General features: G+C 42.6%; 1 protein-coding gene across 1 annotated transcript in view; it reads right to left on the reverse strand.

The window, feature by feature from the left end:
* Positions 1-882: 882 nt before the first annotated feature.
* The window catches only part of auts2a (activator of transcription and developmental regulator AUTS2 a), a 537,648-nt gene continuing 519,155 nt past the window's right edge, over positions 883-19,375 (reverse strand). Inside the window, exons 8-17 of the mRNA XM_084320130.1 lie at positions 17,961-18,005; positions 16,386-16,481; positions 16,201-16,272; positions 14,771-14,800; positions 14,114-14,185; positions 12,333-12,474; positions 9,215-9,295; positions 8,972-9,055; positions 8,128-8,383; positions 883-5,025 (exon numbers count right to left, since the gene is read on the reverse strand). Coding sequence (XP_084176256.1) covers positions 3,717-5,025; positions 8,128-8,383; positions 8,972-9,055; positions 9,215-9,295; positions 12,333-12,474; positions 14,114-14,185; positions 14,771-14,800; positions 16,201-16,272; positions 16,386-16,481; positions 17,961-18,005 — 2,187 coding nt within the window. The 3' untranslated portion in view covers positions 883-3,716. The remainder of the gene's footprint in view (positions 5,026-8,127; positions 8,384-8,971; positions 9,056-9,214; positions 9,296-12,332; positions 12,475-14,113; positions 14,186-14,770; positions 14,801-16,200; positions 16,273-16,385; positions 16,482-17,960; positions 18,006-19,375) is intronic.

Consider the following 19,375-nt stretch of genomic DNA (forward strand, 5'->3'; position numbering starts at 1 on the left):
CATAAACTTTTTGGTGAAGTGCCCCTTTAAGAGTTTTACTATACATGTCTGTGTAACGGAGGTACCGCAGTATATCCACAGTCACGGGTACAAGTAGTGACGTGGCTGTGGATGGTAAGCGGTACTGCAAGTAAACTCACTCCCCAGAGGCATCCAGACCCGGAAGCAAGCAGTGAATTCACTTCTTGCTTAGTGGTCTGTGATGCCGCCCGCGACGCCGGCGTCCGGGGTTCAACTCCCACTCAGGGCGATCCCTTAACAGGGGTCGAATCGACTTTAAACACAACGCAGACAAGATCACACCGGCTACATCTGCTCTGGGATATATCTCCCAACATAATATTCTAGGTCTAAAATATCACCACTATTAACCCTTTCACTACCACACTACAGACGGTTAACCCTTTCACTGTGGCACTACAGGTTAACCCTTTCACTACCACACTACAGACGGTTAACCCTTTCACTGCAACACTACAGGTTAACCTTTTCACTACCACACTACAGAAGGTTCACACTACATACGGTTAAACCTTTCACTGCCACACGACAAAGGGTTAACCCTTTCACTGTCACACTACATAATGTTAACCCTTTCACTGTCACACTACATAAGGTTAACCCTTTCACTACCACACTACAGATGGTTAACCCTTTCACTACCACACTACAGAAGGTTAACCGCTTCTGTAGTGTGGTTGTGAAAGACTTAACCCTTTGCCGTGTGGCAGTGCAAGGGTTAACCTTCTGTATTGTCGCAGTGAAAAGGTCAACCCTTTGGTAGTGTGGTAGTGAAAGGGTTAAAAGGAGCGCCTGAGTGGCATTACAAAAAGTCTACAGACAAGTACACATTTAGTACACATTTTTTAATAACATGGCACAATTTACATAACACAAGTTTAAATGAGGAGCATGCTGAAGATTCAGTCGCTTCATTTCTTTTCTCTCATTTTTGTACATGTTCTAGAAAGACTTCATTTTTACGTACATGATAAACAGCAAAAAAAAGTATTTTTCATTGAAGAATCTTATCAGTACGACTAACCACTCTGGCGGACAGTTTTAATGTTTGGATAAAAAAAAAGAACACTGATCACAACATGATCTCACAGAGTTTGAAGCGCAACAACTAAAACCTTCATTGGACTCCACTAAAATAGATCTCTGCTCTTTAGAAATAAACTGTCGAATTTTTTGACTTTTTTCCTTGTTTTGTAGGTACGACAACTCAGGGTAGCACTTTTAATACACTGTTCGACCAACAGAACCTATTTTTTGAAAACACATACTTTACACTCCTTCGATAGGGGGGTGGGGTGGGGTGCTGTCTTGTTGTTTAATGCACTGTATTCTCTCCAGAACGAGACTGGTGGCAATTATCTTGAAGAAGAAACGATTTAAAAAAAATAAAATAAACTATTATTTAAATGTTATTAGTATGTCTTTATTGTCACCCTTTGTGCTAGTGACTTCTGACACTGGGAATCTTCAAATACCTTCATAAATACCTTTTTAAGGATTGTCAACACATAATATTATACTTGAAAGAAAATATATTTGTCCCAATATTTCTGTATTATCCCATTGATTCGTTTTTTTCCGCCTTTTCCCCTCTATGAACCCCTTGGGGATCAGTTAAAGCTTGCGTCGGTGGTAGTGGAAGGGTTAAAGCTTGCGTCGGTGGTAGTGGAAGGGTTAAAGCTTACATTGTGGTAGAGAAGTACCAAGTTAGTGAGGTCTGGGTCACGGAGAGAATACAGTTTTATATCCCTCGCCAGGACAGATGGTTTGTGGTTTGTTGGAGACAAGGCCTGCTTTCAGAAAGGGAGCCCAGACGATTGTTGCATAGTTGAATTGGGGAGAGAGAGGGGCTTGTGTCTCTGGTAGAAGGTTAACGGGGAACTATGCCTAATTCCAGAATTCATACACGTTATTCCTCTGGTGTAAGAGTACATATACATGAGTGAAAATGAGCAACTCTCTCCCAAATGCAAAAACTAAAGAGTGCTTAAAAACTAAAACTAAATGTCATCAAGTATAAAGTCTGCTCCATAGCTGCTCCATAGACAATGAATTGGAAAATATTTGTATATATGACACAAAGCACCCAGGGGAATGTTCTGAGTTCATAGGTATACATTTTCTGTTTCAGAACTGATATCACTACTATAGAATGAAGCTCATTTGGATATAAAAAAAAGAAAACAATCGTGGGTCCACAAAATCACTCTCCCATTCATTGTCAGCAGAGCAGCTCCAGACTTTATACTTGATCAGGGGTGTAAAGTACTTGAGTAATTGTACTTCGTTACAATACTTAAGTACTGTTTTTGGGGATTTGTACTTTACTCGAGTAGTATTAAGTTTGTATACTTGTACTTTTACTCAATTACATTTCAGAGAAAAAAAACATACTTTTTACTCCTTACATTTAAAATGCAGACCTACAAAGTACAAATCTCATAGGTCCAACTATTTGAATTAGTATATTTGTTTCTCTGGCCGAACTAACGTTAATGTTATTAATCCTGTGGCCGCATTTTATTTAAAAACAGCCAATCAAATCTTTGATTAAACACCTGCTATCAGAAGAATAGACAGTCAGCGTGACAAGCTACAGAAGATGGCCACAAACGATAGTACGAGTGATGAAGAGGACGAAACGGAACATTTCATTGCCTCGGAATAAAAAAAAGTTTAAACTTTTTTGTACTTAAGTACATTTAAAAGTAGAAACTTTTTTACGTTACTTTTACTTGAGTATGATTTTGAGATGGTACTCATACTTTCACTTAAGTATAATTTCTGGGTACTTTTTACACCCCTGTACTTGATGACATCACAATTTTGATTCTTACTTCTCTGGTTTTTGTCTTTATGAGAGAGTAGCTCATGTTCACACAAATATATTCATTGACGTGTCTTAGGCCAAGAAAACGACATTCGAATGTTTGATTAGAGTGGTGTGTTCCCCCTTTAATGTAATCAGCCGCGTCAACCAAAAAAAACAACAATCTGCCAAAATTACATTCTGAATCTCCTCCTCCCAAATAACTCCTCTATTTACATTTTGTTCAAAGTAAAGCTTTCAAAACACCCTTTTGCATATTTGTTTGATTTGAATCCAAAAGGAGTGAAGCACATCGACCGTACGCATCATATTTACACACTGCTGTCTCGTCGAGTGCTGCTGAAGTACCTGTACGTTCCAAAATCAACAGTATCTCAAACCCCGCCCTCTTTTCTTGATCCTCCAATCAGAAACTTTGTTTGGTCCAAGGAGAGCCACAACAGTTGTGATTGGAGGATCAAGAAAAGAGGGCGGGGGTTTGAGATAGGTCAATTGTCTTGACTGTTGTTCCTATAGAGATCTATAGACCTTCCACATAATTCCAGATGACTTTGCTTATACAAGAGGAAAGAATACACACACAAAAAAACAAAGGAGCAAACTGGAAAAAAGCTTTGAAAAATCTGTTTTTTTTGTTCCATGATTATTGTCCCTTTGTTATGTATTGTTTTGTACAAAAAAGAAATTCATTGCCTGGGCAGCATTTCTACCCACATAAGTTATTCACAGCTATGTTACACAGTCTGGTGTCTGCCCAAGGCTAAGTGCTTGGTGTGAGTTCAGTGTTCTTTGAGGCACGGGTCTGTAGGGGGCACTAGAGTGCGCCTCTAGTCTGTGATGATGAGCGAGGAGCTCAGCTCTGCGCTCACCGTGCCTCTATGTCCTTGTGGGCGTGCGAGGTGGGTCTGTCTCTGATGATGTCAGTGGCCAACGGAGTAGTCCGTCTAGGCGAGCCGGGTCTGGTGGCGCCCAGTGAGGGAATGAGAGGGGGCGGGGCGCTAAGAGAGGCAGTGGGCGGTGCTTTGTTGTTGAGAATTCCATTTTGATGATGGGCGGCGGCGGCAGCAGCAGCGGCGGCTGCAGCCGCGGCAGGGCTGACCCTGGGGTAGTGCATGCTGGGTAGTCCGGGGACCATGAGGCCCGACGCGGGGTGGTGGTGGGGCAGGTGTCCGTCTAGGGCTGGGTGGTGGTGCATGGCGTGGTGGAGGCGGCTGTGCTCGTAGTCCTCTCTGAGCATGTGCAGTCGCTCGCGCTCCTCCAGCTGCGCTCGCTGTTCGTGTTCCCTCCTCTGCTCCAGGGCCAGAGCGTGCGGGTGGTGGTCGCGGTTAAAGTCGTGGGGCTCGCGCTCCCTGTACGAGCGCTCCGCCTCGTAGAGGCGCGGCCCCGCCAGCCGGTGCAGGGGGTCGCTCCTCAGCAGGAGTTCCCTGGCCAGAGGGTCCCGTCTGTGTATGTCGAGGCCCCTGTAGGGGTCCCTCATGGGGTCCCAGTGAAAGGGGTAACCGGGGAACCGCTCGGCCCCCGGGATGGGGCTGATGCCCATGAAGGGCGCCACCATTCGAGTTCTCTCCAGGCCGCTGATGCTGTTGAGGGGATGGACGCCGGCCATCATGGGCAGGCTCATGGGCGAGGGAGGGTGTAGGTTGGCCGTGGGAGGAGGAGGCGCGGGAGGAGGAGGGTGGTGCTCGCTGGCTCTGTCGGCAGGTCCGTCCTGCTCCTCCTTCCTCTCCTCCTTCACCTTCACCTGTTCGCTGTTTTTCTTCTGGTGCTCGAAGGCCGGCTCCCCCTTCTTCTCCAGGACCTCCCGGCTCAGGCCGCCGTTGGGACGCTCCAGGCTGGTCTGGCGCACGTAGGGCGACGGCGTCCCCCTGTTGTTGGACAGCTTGTCCTCCGAAGACGCTCGCCCGTCGTGGATGACCGGCGCGTCCTTGTCGCCGTGGTGGTTCTCTTTGAGCTTGTTGTGGTCATCCGCCGCGCCACCGTCCTTCCAGGAGTCCGAGTGCTCCCTCTCACGCTCTTTGGGCTTGTCCTTGTCTCTGGGAGGCTCTCCGGGGCCCGAGGGCGGGTGGTTCCTGTGGTGCTCGGGGGGCCGGTTGTGGCCGAGCAGGCTGATGGTGTTGGTGACGGGGACCGGGGACGAATGGTTCAGGTGGCGCTTTTCAATGTCCCTGGAGTCCCTGGAAACACACACACAAGGGATTCCACCATCACTGTCAAGTTTATTTAATTACATATACATGTTTAAAGGTGCTCTACGCCATTTATATAATTACATATACATGTTTAAAGGTGCTCTACGCCATTTACTGTATATAATTACATATACATGTTTAAAGCTGCAGTTTATTTAATTACATATACATGTTTAAAGCTGCACTATGCAGTTTATATAATTACATATACACGTTTAAAGCTGCACTACGCAGTTTATTTAATTACATATACATGTTTAAAGCTGCACTATGCAGTTTATTTAATTACATATACATGTTTAAAGCTGCACTACGCAGTTTATTTAATTACATATACATGTTTAAAGCTGCACTACGCAGTTTATTTAATTACATATACATGTTTAAAGCTGCACTATGCAGTTTATTTAATTACATATACATGTTTAAAGCTGCACTACGCAGTTTATTTAATTACATATACATGTTTAAAGTTGCACTATGCAGTCTATTTAATTACATATACATGTTTAAAGCTGCACTACGCCGTTTATTTAATTACATATACATGTTTAAAGCTGCACTATGCAGTTTCGGAGGAGGGGGGATTTGTTTGCAGAGCCTACAAAAGACATTCACTAGAATTCTTAGAATTATTCTTTTTATGTTATCATACATTAACCACACTACCAAAGGGTTAACCCTTTCACTGCGACAATACAGCAGGTTAACCCTCTCACTGCCACACGACAAAGGGTTAAACCTTTCACAACCACACTACAGAACGTTAACCCTTTCACTACCACACTACAGACGGTTAACCATCTGTAGTGTGGTAGTGAAAGGGTTAAAACTAAATATTTGTAGGCACTGTGATCCAAACGTAAGCTTAGAATAAGTGTGTTAACAAAATCGCGGGCCCTGCCTTTGTAAACGACAGCAATGAAATAGTAACTTTTCAGGAAGCTTTCTAGTTTCAAACTGTGTTCCAGGGATCCAATTTTCCTCAGAAGACGGTTTGTTATTCAGTTATGAAAATATACCTTAGAAATGATTCACTTCTCTGACTCCCACAAAAGTACATTAAATTAAATTAAATGGAGTGACACTCCCTGACCTTGGTCCCTCAGTATAACCTTTGACCCTTGGGAAAACAAGAGTCAACTCCAACAAAATAGCTGATCATCGTCATCATCCTTGACCTCACAGTGTAATAGTTAATTAAAATCAGTCTTTATTATCCATTAGTGTATATCTCTGCCTTCCTTTTTTTGATCCACTTCTTCTCCCATTTTTCTATATTTTCTCCCATCCCAATTTCGTATCATCCAATTCAACCCTCCCCTGTCACGAACGCTGTTTCTTGCCTCCCACAAGCAATGTGGACTAAGTCATACATAGCACAAGTCCCCTCCGGTACTTGAGGTAACAGCAGTCGCATCTTTTCACCTGCGCAGCTCGATCTCTCAGTGGCGAGGAGTAACGCGTGGGAGGCTCACGCTGCCCCTGACACTTCCTGATTCTACTGCGCAGGCGCACCAACCGACCTGTAGGAGTCGCTGTCCACAACGCCCGATCCCCACCCATCAGTTTCCCACCCCCTAATACGGCCAATGTGTATTAGTACGGACGACCAGCTAAACTGAAAGCAAATGTGGAGCGCTGGGCTCGAACTGACGAGCCCAGCGTCTCCAGCATTTCGTGGCGAGCGCCTTGCCCACTACGCCACGTAGCCGCCCTATATCTCTGCCTTCCTATGTTTCTAGTTCCTTCTATGTAATCCTTATGATTTAGGTCCATCCACACGAACGAGGTGCCCCATAAAACTCAATTGTCTTCTGATAATTGTCCTCATTAGTTCAGCATTCACTCCTGATCTTCTCCATCCTCATTTGTGATCTATCAGTCCATGAAATTCATAGCATTTTCCTCCAGAGCCGCACTTCTGTACTCGCTAATCGTTTCTCTAGCTTTGATGTTATTGTCCATGTCTCACATCTGTATACGAGTACGGACCACACATATTCAGTATTATGTATCTCTTCATGATGTCCATATTGATGAATGTTTGTTTCAATCTCACTATTCTATTCTTTATCTCATTCTCTGACCTGAGCTATGACTTCATTGTAAATCTTGCCAATTGTTTGCCAGATATTACCATACTTAACATTTGCACCTGTATTCTCATACTTTTCTACCGTTAAATATTCAAAAGTTCTTGCAGACCATCAGGATGGAAAGAAACTTCGGATGGAAATACATCCAGCGAGAGGAGTATGACAGGAGTGTGTGGTGTGTTACCAGACATATTCACGCTATTACTGCGTGAATAACTAACTGCGCCCTGAGAGGGACGTTTGCCCTGAGTGGGAGGTTCGAAGGGTCAAAGTGGGTATCAAACAGGAGGGAAGACTGTCAGGTTTTAAACTGTGGATGCCAAACAGAGAAGGTAAAGACAACTTTGAACTGTTAAACAGTAATCCAGAACTATTTTATTGCACTGTAAAAAAAAAAAAATCTTTATATGTCTGCACCTTATGTGCTCATTTCATGTCTATTCTATTCTACTATTTATTGCACTATTTTACTTACTTACTTCTACTTACTTCTATCTTACTCTTTTTATTATTGTCTATTTTTATCAAATAGACAATAGATATATTTTGAATCAAACCATAAACAAGGTGGCCTGTTGGGATGTTAGATCCTAATGTGATTTTATATGTCTGCACTTTATGTGCTAATTTTCCTGTCTTTTTTCTGTTGTGAAGCACTTTGAGCTGCAGTTTCTGTATGAAAGGTGCTATACAAATAAAGTTTTATTATTATTATTATTATTATTATTATTATTATTATTATTATTATTATTATTATTATTATTATTATTATTATTATCATTATTATTATTATTATTATTATTATTATTATTATTATTATTATTATTATTATTATTATTATTATTATTATTATTATTATTATTATTATTATTATTATTATTATTATTATTATTATTATTATTATTATTATTATTATTATTATTATTATTATTATTATTATTATTATACAATAGTTGAACTCCAGAACCTGCCACACAGTAACACCCACCTATCCTTGTCGTCTTTGCCGACTGACGAGTCCCGCTTGTCGGAGTCTCGGTCGCGCTCGTGCGAACTGACGGACGCGCTCCTCTCGGAGTCTCCCGGCTTCAGCCAGGGCGGCGGCGTGGGGAAGGAAGGCGGCGTCCGGTGCAGCCTGTTCCACGGCTCCTGGTGGCTGTTGTTGCTGCTGCTGCTGCTGCTGTTGGGGAAGTGCTGCGGTGCGCTGAGGCCGCCGTCTTTATGGCCAAACATGGAGTTGGGCGCTGTTAGGGATTCAACACACGGAGAAACAACGGCAGGACACAAGTTAAAATGCATATCTCACTACCGTGGCCAAATACTTTATTCATCCCAAGGGAAATTTGGCACTACAAATCGCTCACAGTAAACAGTAGACATTTGGATAGACAAAAACAAAAGTCACGAATAAGAATAAAATAAGCCTAAGAATAAAATACGGCCCGGGATATACATTTCCCATGTCACATTCTAATATGAAATATACAGTAGAAATATACAGTAAGTGTACATTTGTAAATGTTAAAAGTCCAGGAAGGTAGTACTGTCACCCTGTGCTCAGTGATGCAGTGAGGCACAGTGATGAATTATAAAGTGTGATGGCTGTCGGAATGAAGGACTTCCTGTGCCATTCAGTGCTACATATAGGGAGTGTTAGTCTAGCACTGAACATGCTCCTTCTGTCAGCCAAGTCTGTGTATAGTGGGTGGGAGGGGTTGAACTTAGGTTCCAAAGCCAACATGCAATATCTTGTTGTAACTACTGTATACTATAACATATGTTTACTGTATAGAGTAGCCTGGTTCTAGGTTGTTCATGAAGTTGAAACTCACTTAGTGCTGGGTTTCCCAGCCCACCAAAGGCGGCTGTACTGAGTGCTCCTAGGCCTCCGAATGATGGTGGCCTACTGAATGGTTCTACAGAGAGAGAGAGAGAGAGAGAGAGGGAGAGAGAGGGAGGGAGAGAGAGAGAGAAGGTTATTTTGTCCTTTAAAAAAGTATTTTTAACTTCATGCCTTCAGTGACAGATAAGTACTTTATTTTTTATCAATGTGTGGGTCGTATTTAGCCTCTTACCTAAGTGAGATGCCTGGGTGAGGAAGTTTCCAGGATGGTGAGCTGGATGGCCGAAGGGACCAGCTGATGGGTGCGTAGGACCTGACAAAGGGAGAGATGGAGAGATTGGCGTTGAAAGAGTGACAGAGAGATCCACAAATAAGCAGTATCTCTGCACACACTGGCCTGTAGGCAGTGTTGTAGTACTCGATGTTCAGGACTCGTGACTCGACTTGGACTTGAGCATTGATGACTCTGACTTTCTTTTGTAATAGGTCCTAATCATTTGGCATAAGATATTGATGGCTAGTGCATTTGTTTGTAAATAAAACAAACAGTCAAAAAAGTTAATCAACTAAATGGCTGTCATTTATGTTTAATGTATGTCAGCTCTTTGACTGGAGTGGACTCAACCTTGATGACTTGGACTTGGACTCGGACTAGAGTAATGGGGACTCGACTTGGACTTGGGCTCTTCTTGACTCGGACTTGAGATTTAGTGACTTGACTACAACACTGCCTGTAGGAGAGACTACACATTTCAGACACCATACAAAACTAGTTATCATCCACACATTTACATTACATAGGCATGTAGCAGACGCTTTCTTCCAGAGACTTGGAACAGTAGGATAAACTTGAGTTCTGGTTTCAAGTTCAAGTTTCAAGTTTCTTTATTAGTTGTCATACAGAAGTACAGAATACTTTTATACAAAATGCTTCTTTCTGTTACGCTCCAGACTGTGCTAGACAAAAATAGATAAGTATAAAATAAAATAAGTATAGCAAGTATAAAATAGAAGTCACGTACGTAGGCACAAGTGTTCAGTATGTACATATGTACAATGTTCAATGCAGAGTAGAAGTAACTGAGTTACCATACAATATACTATACAATATACTAATATACAATATACTATATAGTGCAAAGCAGAAATGGGACCGATGAGGTACAATTTAGGTACAATTTACAGTAAGGTGTAATGAGGTATGGGTTGTAGTGCAAATTCTTTACCAATAAATATAAAGTGTGTTTAGGTGTTCTAAAGTGCGTAAAGTGGGTGCTGCAGTGAGTTGTTTGTTTAAAGTGAGTGTGTGCGTGTGGATGTTATTATTAACGTGCCTATGATTCTAGCTTGGAAGAATTTTGATATAAAACAAATTATTTTCATATGAAAGTCCATTATAAGTATGCAGTATGATAACTACATCTCTGACGTTTTTAACAAACCGAATGGTTGAAAATGTAGCAAGCTATGGTTATTTCAATAGTACATACACTATAGACATTCATGTTATGAGTGGGTGTGCGACCCTGTAACAAGATGGCCACCATGTGGCAACGTCTGTCTGGCCAGCAGCACGGGTGAGTCATCTAGTCTTTATATATATATCTATGGCTTTTGGTACCAGGTTTTCACTGGATAGTACCCCTCTCAATGGGGGCTGGGTTTGCAGGGATGACGTCACTGATTGGTCTAACACACACAGTGCAGCAGCTTCAGTGTGTCTGTACCGCTTCATTCAAAACAAGGACTCTAGTGTTTATTTAGGACCAGTTTAGTTCGCTTGTTTTTTGATTATCTTTTTCCCCTCCTTCTTTTTCCGATTTTTCTCCCATCCCACTGTTAGTCGTTATGCCAATTCCCAACCCCCTTCCTGGTTGTTGCGCAATTTCCCCTACTGTTGGTCCGAGAGGCCGGAGACTGTCACATGCTTTCCTCCGACGCATGTGCAGCCAGCCGGCAGCCAGCCTGGCCGCGCAGATTCTCACCGGGAGAGTGTAACGTGTGGAAGGTCGCACTACCTCTCTCCAGATCCTACCCTCGCTGTGCAGGCGCCCCGACCGAACTGTAGGGGTCGCTGTCCACAACGCCCAGGACCCACCCACGGCTCCCCTCCCCCTAACTCAGCCAAACAAGTTAGTATAGCGATCAGCCCGAGCCAAGGCAATGCTGACTCTCCGGGAGTCGAGACCGCAGCCTCTTGCATTGGTGACGAGCACAATCTCCGCTACGCCACCTGACCGCCCATTAGTTCGCTTGTTAACGCTAAAAGTAAAAGTTAGGCTTTGTTGTCGGCTTCCCGACTCATTTTAAAAAAGATGAGAGAAAAATAGAGCGTGACCGAGCTGAGAGCGATCAGTGTAACGGTGGTCGAGCTAGGAGAGGGAGTGGTGGTAGAGAGAACAAAGCAGGAATTATTCTCTGATTGTTTCATGGCGGTTACATTCTAAAGCACAACTAAATAACCATCAAACACTCAACAGATGATTTACTGTGGAAACAGACGCTATTATAGTTTAATTTTCCTCCTCTGAATTTCTCCTTTTCATTAAATCATTTTCCACCACAGGGTGCTGTTTGTAGTGAACCTATTGTCATTGATATAACGCTATATGCATTCAAAAATAATGTCCCCAGCACATTTTTCAGCACAAAATCAATATTGTGCTGTCAGAACAGTCTTATGTTTGCAGATTAAAGGTGCTATAGATAACATTTATATGTAGAGTAATCATAAAAAAAAAAGTATACATCCACTGAACATTTAGAAAGATGCAGAATAAAAGTACAATTATACAATGTATAATCTAAGAGTCCCAGTAAGAAGAAAGAAAAATCGTGTTCTGGCTTAGATCACAGGATTTATCAGCTTACTTAATACAATTTTCACACACATTTCCTGGTTAATTGACGATTTTCTCTGACCAATCAGTGGTCTGCAGTGTTTTCACCCCACCTTGTGGTATCGCTTCGGCTCGCATTGGAACCTCGACGGAGGGGCTACCAAAAAAGTACCCGGTACCACCATGTACCATCCACAATCGCTTTCCAGATGGAAAACCAAGAAAGGCGAGTACGGTCGGGTGGAGTCGGGCCAGTAGTACTATGCAGTGGAAAAGCGCCATAAATTCAGAAGCCAGTGCACTGATCCTCCCTTTTGATCCATAGATCATGTGGAGATTTTCAGTTAATTCCAAACGCCATCAACAACTGTCTCAGTGGTCAGGACAAGGAGGAACTTGATCTACAGTGTGTGAGCAGAAGACTGCCATTGTGAAGACATCTGTCACCCCCCCCCCCCAACACAGGGCTCCTCCGGCACATACTACACACGCACAGTCGCACACACTCACCTGCTGCGGAGAAGAGCGTGGCGGGCCGTGCCAAGTCGTGGGGGTGATGGATGGCGCCAAAGAGGCTGGGGCCCGGGGGTCGACAGAGGAACTCTGGCTTGAGGCCAAAGTCTAGCTTGTGGGGGTCGACCTGCATCTGCTGCTGGAAGACGCCACACACACACACACACACACACACACACACACACACACACACACACACACACACACACACACACACACACACACACACATACACACACACAAACACACATAAACACACACACACAAACACACAGACAAACACACACACACACAAACACACAGAAAGAACATATGTAATAACCTCCGAGGTGTTAACCGTCTGTAGTGTGGTAGTGAAAGGTTAACATTCTGTAGTGTGGTTGTGAAAGGGTTAATATATGAATATTCAATCATATTTAATCATTTGTATTAAATAGGCATTTACGTCATCGCTACATCAACACTGAGATGACCCATCTGATTTATTTAATCAGCAGAGAGACATTCATGGTTATATATTATACTCATATCTGTATACATTCTCCTGTTTCACAAATAACACATACGACTCCTTGCCAAAAAGGTCGCAGTGATAATATCACGACTGCCTGATGAGCTGTTTTATTGCCTGGAGTGTAATAAATATTTTAACCAGGGATTTATGGACAGATCTTTACAGTCATGTTTTCTTACCGCTGTTTTAAGGTTTTACTTTGTTGTAAATAGCTATTAGAATCACTGGTACCACATGATGGCAGTCCTCCAATAGCAAAGCTTCCTGAATGGTAACAACGGCAGCTGTTCTACAAGGCCTTTTATTCCAGGAGACACGTTCCATTACACTGTAGCAGAGCCCACAGTCCAAGCCTGTGTCTAGGACCCCCCCCACCCCCCCCCACCCAGTGGGAAAAAATAAATTTCTAATAAAAAATAATCCCATATTGTCTTCTACAAATTTTGTTGAATCTGTGTTGATAAAAGGGGTGGTGATGCTAAAGAAAACTTTATATTTAGGGATGTCCGATATTATCGGCCTACCGATATTGGCATTAAAATGTGATATCGGAAAATATCAGTATCGGTTTTCAATTTTTTTTTTTTTTTTACATTTCTATAACCTTTATTTACCCAGGCAAGCAAGTAAGAACAAATTCTGATTTTATTTATTGTCAAAAGTATGCATAATGTTATGTTAATTCCACAACAAGACATATGTAATGTTAATTACCTGAAATTATTACGTTTTTTGGGGGGAGAAACCCTGCATATATCGGTATCGGTTGATATCGGTTGATATCGGTATCGGAAATTAAGAGTTGGACAATATCGGTATATGTAAAAAAGCCAATATCGAGCATCCCTATTTATATTCCAATTTTGAGTGTATTTTGTGACTGTTGGGAACTAGGCTACACTGGCACACCTACTTCCAGTGAATGACGCTAAGCTAGGCTAAGGGCTCGGCTGTTCCCTAAGCCTAATGCTTGCACAGAGAAGAAAGGGGTATGTCTCTGCTTGTCTAACTCCAGGGTAGATGGCAAATAAGTGAATTTCCCAAAAAGTTGGCGTGTTCCTTTAAGGGGAGAATAAGGTAGAAGATGTCGGGACACCTCTGCACTGTAGAAACTCAACATTAGGGGAGATGGTAGAGTGGGGGAGGGGTTCTCAGTGTGTGTGTGTGTGTGTGTGTGTGTGTGTGTGTGTGTGTGTGTGTGTGTGTGTGTGTGTGTGTGTGTGTGCGTGTGCGTGTGCGTGTGCTTGCACAAAAGATGTCTCACCTTTACTTTCTGTTGGTGGTGGTATATCTGCCAGGCGATATGGACATGCATGGCACACCACTTCCCTGGTTTCTGTCAAAACACACAAAACACACCGTCACCACACTGATCTGTGATGTGAACAAGCAACGTGCACATTTTCAAAAATAAGTGGTCTATCAAACAATAGAGCTATCGCCCACCTGAGTACAAGTGTGTGTATGGGGAGTAAGAGTGTTACTGACTGAGTGTTGCTGACTGTTAAGAAACCAACTTCTCCAGCACACACTGTTTTCTTCACTTGCAGTTAAAATAATCTTTATTAGGAACAGTGGTGCTCTACAGTGTTGAGTCTGCTCTCTAGTGTTGAGTCGGCTCTATATTATTGAGTCTGCTCTACAGTGTTTTGAGCAATAGCTAAAATACACCATTTCCAGAGGCATTATGTTTCATAAGAATCCCCTTTGTTGCTGTGGTTTGTCCTTGTCTGGTCTACCTCCTGGTGCAGCTTCCACTTAATTAAAGACACTATCTATTATATCAGAAGACCCCTGGTAGGTAGAATGGCTGTTATGAGTTTGTCTGTGTGTGTGTGTGTGTGTGTGTGTGTGTGTGTGTGTGTGTGTGTGTGTGTGTGCGTGCCTGGGGACTAGAGACTATTGCGAATAAAGCACTCACCCTGAGAACAGGCCGAAACGGATCCGCTAGCTAGAAAAGAGAGAGAGAGAGAGAGAGAGAGCGAGAGTGAGAGAGAGAGAGAGAGAGAGAGAGAGAGAGAGAGAGAGAGAGAGAGAGAGAGAGAGAGAGAGAGAGAGTTATTTTTCACTCAAGCACTTCTAATTATCATCTGTACATGGTGGCTACATTCTTGTCCAAATTGAAATGTTAAAATGTCCCTTTAAAATCAAGACCTGCAGGTGTAAGCATGGACTGGGATTCGTGAGTGTGAGACAGGTTTTGTTCATTGCAAAATGTTTTGTGTTTCACATGTTGTATGAAAGATTCTCTATATGTTAATTAGTTCGTTTTGAACTATTTATTAGGGTCCTTCTTTGAAAAATGGTGGAGAAATTTATATTATAAAAAAGTAACTGTACTTACAGTAGATTTCATTCACGGTTTGTGAATCACGCCTGGTGATACTAAATCCAGATTGAACTCTGCCATTGGAAAGGGGAGGCCCGATCCATAGATGTGCGACTTGGCCATGATAAGGTCATTTATAGGCCTGATATCAAATTGCATGCGTCCGGATGGCAGAATTCAGTACTGTATCTACAAAACCTTCTGTTTAATCATCTTCCCTTTATTAATTTGCTTAGATTTTTCAGGTCTGGTAAATTTTTGCATGGTGTTATTCACAGTCAAATATACAAAAAAAAATATATAGAATTGATATTCTCCTTTGGTTCATTACAATTTACTCAAGCCTAGTAACAGACACAATATTTCTGACACTGGGAATACATTCCCTGAGTGAGATCCATAGATGTCCCTAGACTCAGATACCAAGAACATGAAAATGGACCAAAAAAAAAAGAAGTCTATAAATGTTTATTCTACGTTCTTATGGAATGAATAAGCAAAAATAAATATTTTTTTTAATCAATGGATTAAAGAGCCACACATTTGACGGGCAAATAGCCACATGTGCCTCGCGAGCCACGGGTTGTGTAGTAGTGTGTGTGTGTGTGTGTGTGTGTGTGTGTGTGTGTGTGTACCCTTACCCTAGGGTCCTTCTGTAGTAGTGTGTGTGTGCCCTTACCCTAGGGTCCTTCTGTAGTAGTGTGTGTGTGCCCTTACCCTAGGGTCCTTCTGTAGTAGTGTGTGTGTGCCCTTACCCTAGGGTCCTTCTGTAGTAGTGTGTGTGTGCCCTTACCCTAGGGTCCTTCTGTAGTAGTGTGTGTGTGCCCTTACCCTAGGGTCCTTCTGTAGTAGTGTGTGTGTGCCCTTACCCTAGGGTCCTTCTGTAGTAGTGTGTGTGTGCCCTTACCCTAGGGTCCTTCTGTAGTAGTAGTGTGTGTGTGTGTGTGTGTGTGTGTGTGTGTGTGTGTGTGTGTGTGTGTGTGTGTGTGTGTGTGTGTGTGTGTGTGTGCGCGCGCCCTTACCCTAGGGTCCTTCTGTAGTAGTGTGTGTGGGACCCCTCCAGGTCTTGTGGAGACATCCAATGGGTTAGAAGTCTAACAAACACAAAATATTGGTTATAGAGCAGGAATATAAAACTTAGCGGTTAGGTCCTTCGATCTACGCTTGGATTTAAGATTCTGGTTTCAAACGTCCTGTGTGCTCTCACCTTGGGCTGGAAGGCCCCCTGCAGCGACCCAAAGGGCCCGGTGGGGGGAATGACCGGGGGGATGCCGGACATGGCCGGTGGATAGGAGTGGAACAACTGAGGGAAGAGGAAGAGAGAGAAAGGGATGAGTGAAGGAGAAGATGGCACGCTTGTCTGGGTATACAATATGTAAGACAACAGCTGCGGAAATGGAAATATGACAATGGGTTATATAATGAGTCATAGAGGTTTCCAATGAATCTCTAGTGTCTAATGACGACTGATATTTCAGAATAGGAGCGACTTTCTCAGACGGAACGACTACCAGTGATTCTCAACTGTGATGTAATCAACATCATGTGAAAGCTGGGTGGCTTTCTTGTGACCACGCAGAATGTTTCTTCCAGTTTATATACTGAAATAACTGTTATTCACTCATGAGTTATATATATAGTACAGTTTATATACTGAAATAACTGTTATTCACTCATGAGTTATATATATAGTACAGTTTATATACTGAAATAACTGTTATTCACTCATGAGTTATATATATAGTACAGTTTATATACTGAAATAACTGTTATTCACTCATGAGTTATATATATAGTACAGTTTATATACTGAAATAACTGTTATTCACTCATGAGTTAGTACAGTTTATATACTGAAATAACTGTTATTCACTCATGAGTTATATATATATAGTACAGTTTATATACTGAAATAACTGTTATTCACTCTGATGAGTTATATATATAGTAGGGCTGACCCCGACTAGTCGAATAGTCGACCGAAAGGAGCCGTAGTCGACTGCCAACCTCTTAGTCGAATGCAAATTATAAAATTTCTTTTTATAATATATATATATATATTTTTTGGGATCATTCTTTCCAAAAGCAAAGAGGCCTAGAAGCGTGGCTAACGCTAATGGTGTGCATACCAGCGAGACTAACTGCCTAAGACTATACAAATCCTTAGTCGGGGACAAGCCTACTATATAGTTATATATATATATATTCCCCCCAATTCATTCATGTATCTTTGTTGCACACACAAACCTACGCAGACACACATGCACACAAACAGTGAAATGTGCTGTGAAAACGGAATGGGTGACGGCTGAAGTATAGGCTCCCGTTTAGCGAATTAGAGGCAAGCCACTCCAGTTAGTCAGATATGCAAATGAGAGGAAATAAAGCAAGACAAAGATTTAGCGTCCCTTCTAAGCCATAACACATTCTCTCTACACACACACACCATATCCATAATGCACGTATTTTAATTGTCGTGTACATGTACAATGAAGCTTAACGCTACAAGATGGAAGAAGCCAGCATTGTGTCTTCCATTCAAAGCAGTTGTTGGGAGCTACACGGTTAAAACGTGACAACACACTATAGATAAGCCGCTTTCAGTATCTATTTAAACAGAAGCAGATGAGCGATGGCTTGGAATTCTATTATACATAGACAAGACAGACACACATACACAGCTACAACACCAAGTAGCTAGCATGGGCTGGGGATGGCAGGATGGACAAAGGTACAAAATGGCTCTACAAGCGCATAATACGCAGCATATAGCGAAACTCACACTGTGTCTGTAGAAGGGGTCAACTTTTGTTGGGAATTTTTCGAACTGTAAGGAGAAATGAGACAGAACTAGCGGTAAGTTAAGAAGGGAGATGCGTAGAGATGGTCCATGTTAACCCACACATAGGAACCAGAGTGTAAACTCCTCTGACTCCTCTATCTGCCATTTTTTTTTTATTAAATTAAATAAAAAAATTAAAACAAGAACAACAACCACAAAAAAAGAGAAGAAAAAACATAGAAAACAGAAGGAATATTTTAGGACTAGGCAACATGTTCACATTTTAAGATGACAGCCGGTTGAGGACAGACATGATATCTAACCATCGCTCAGGACCCCCCAAATGCCTCAGCCTGACCGGGGGGCTTCCTTGTTTTCGCCCTTCCACGTTGTGAGTAGGGATGGGTACCGAATCCGGTACTTATTTTTTTGATCAACTTTTTTCTCCCATTTTTCTATTTTTCTCCCATCCCAATTTCGTATCATCCAATTCAACCCTCCCCTGTCTCGAACGCTGTTTCTTGCCTCCCACAAGCCGGCTGCAATGTGGACTAAGTCATACATAGCACGAGTCCCCTCCGATACTCGAGGTAACAGGAGTCGCATCTTCTCACCTGCGCGGCGCGATCTTTCAGCGTCAGGGGTCTGCGCTTTGGAGGGGCGCCGCCCCCATCGCTTCCTGATTCTACTGCGCAGGCGCACCAACCGACCTGTAGGAGTCGCTGTCCACAACGCCCGATCCCCACCCATCAGTTTCCCACCCCCTAATACTGCCAATGTGTATTAGTACGGACGACCAGCTAAACTGAAAGCAATGTGGAGCGCTGAGCTCGAACACCCAGCGTCTCCAGTATTCGTGGTGAGCGCCTTGCCCACTGCACAACGTAGCCGCCCGAATCCGGTACTTTTAAGGGTATCGACCGAATCACGTCGGTACTACTAGTACCCAGTACCGATTCACGTGAGATCCACCGGTGCCACATTTCGGTAATGCAATAATATTTTTAAATAAATGTTTAAGTCCGATGACGTCAACGTTTAGTTTACCGCGAAACGAATGAAGTGTGCCGCACGTTCAGGTCAACCTTCACGCGACAATACAAGCTTACCTAGGATTTGACATACAACAAAGCAGTCAATGACAAGCCGAAGTGTGGTTACACTTTACAAATCTAGATGCAGACAACGCTCGCTGCAATATTACAGTATATATTATATATATATTAACAAATTGTTCTAAATAAATAATAATGACAATAAATAATTTGAAGTTTGGATTTTTTTTTTTACAACTGAGGTAGGTAGATAAAAAGATTAGTGACTAAAGTACCGAAAAAAGGTACCGTTGGGTACCAGTATCGATTCACAGGTAACAGTACCGGTATCGGTTCAGATGTGAACGGTACCCAACCCTA

The sequence above is a fragment of the Notolepis coatsorum genome (genome assembly GCF_963971535.1).
Source record: "Notolepis coatsorum genome assembly, chromosome: 8".
Lineage (NCBI taxonomy): Eukaryota > Metazoa > Chordata > Actinopteri > Aulopiformes > Paralepididae > Notolepis > Notolepis coatsorum.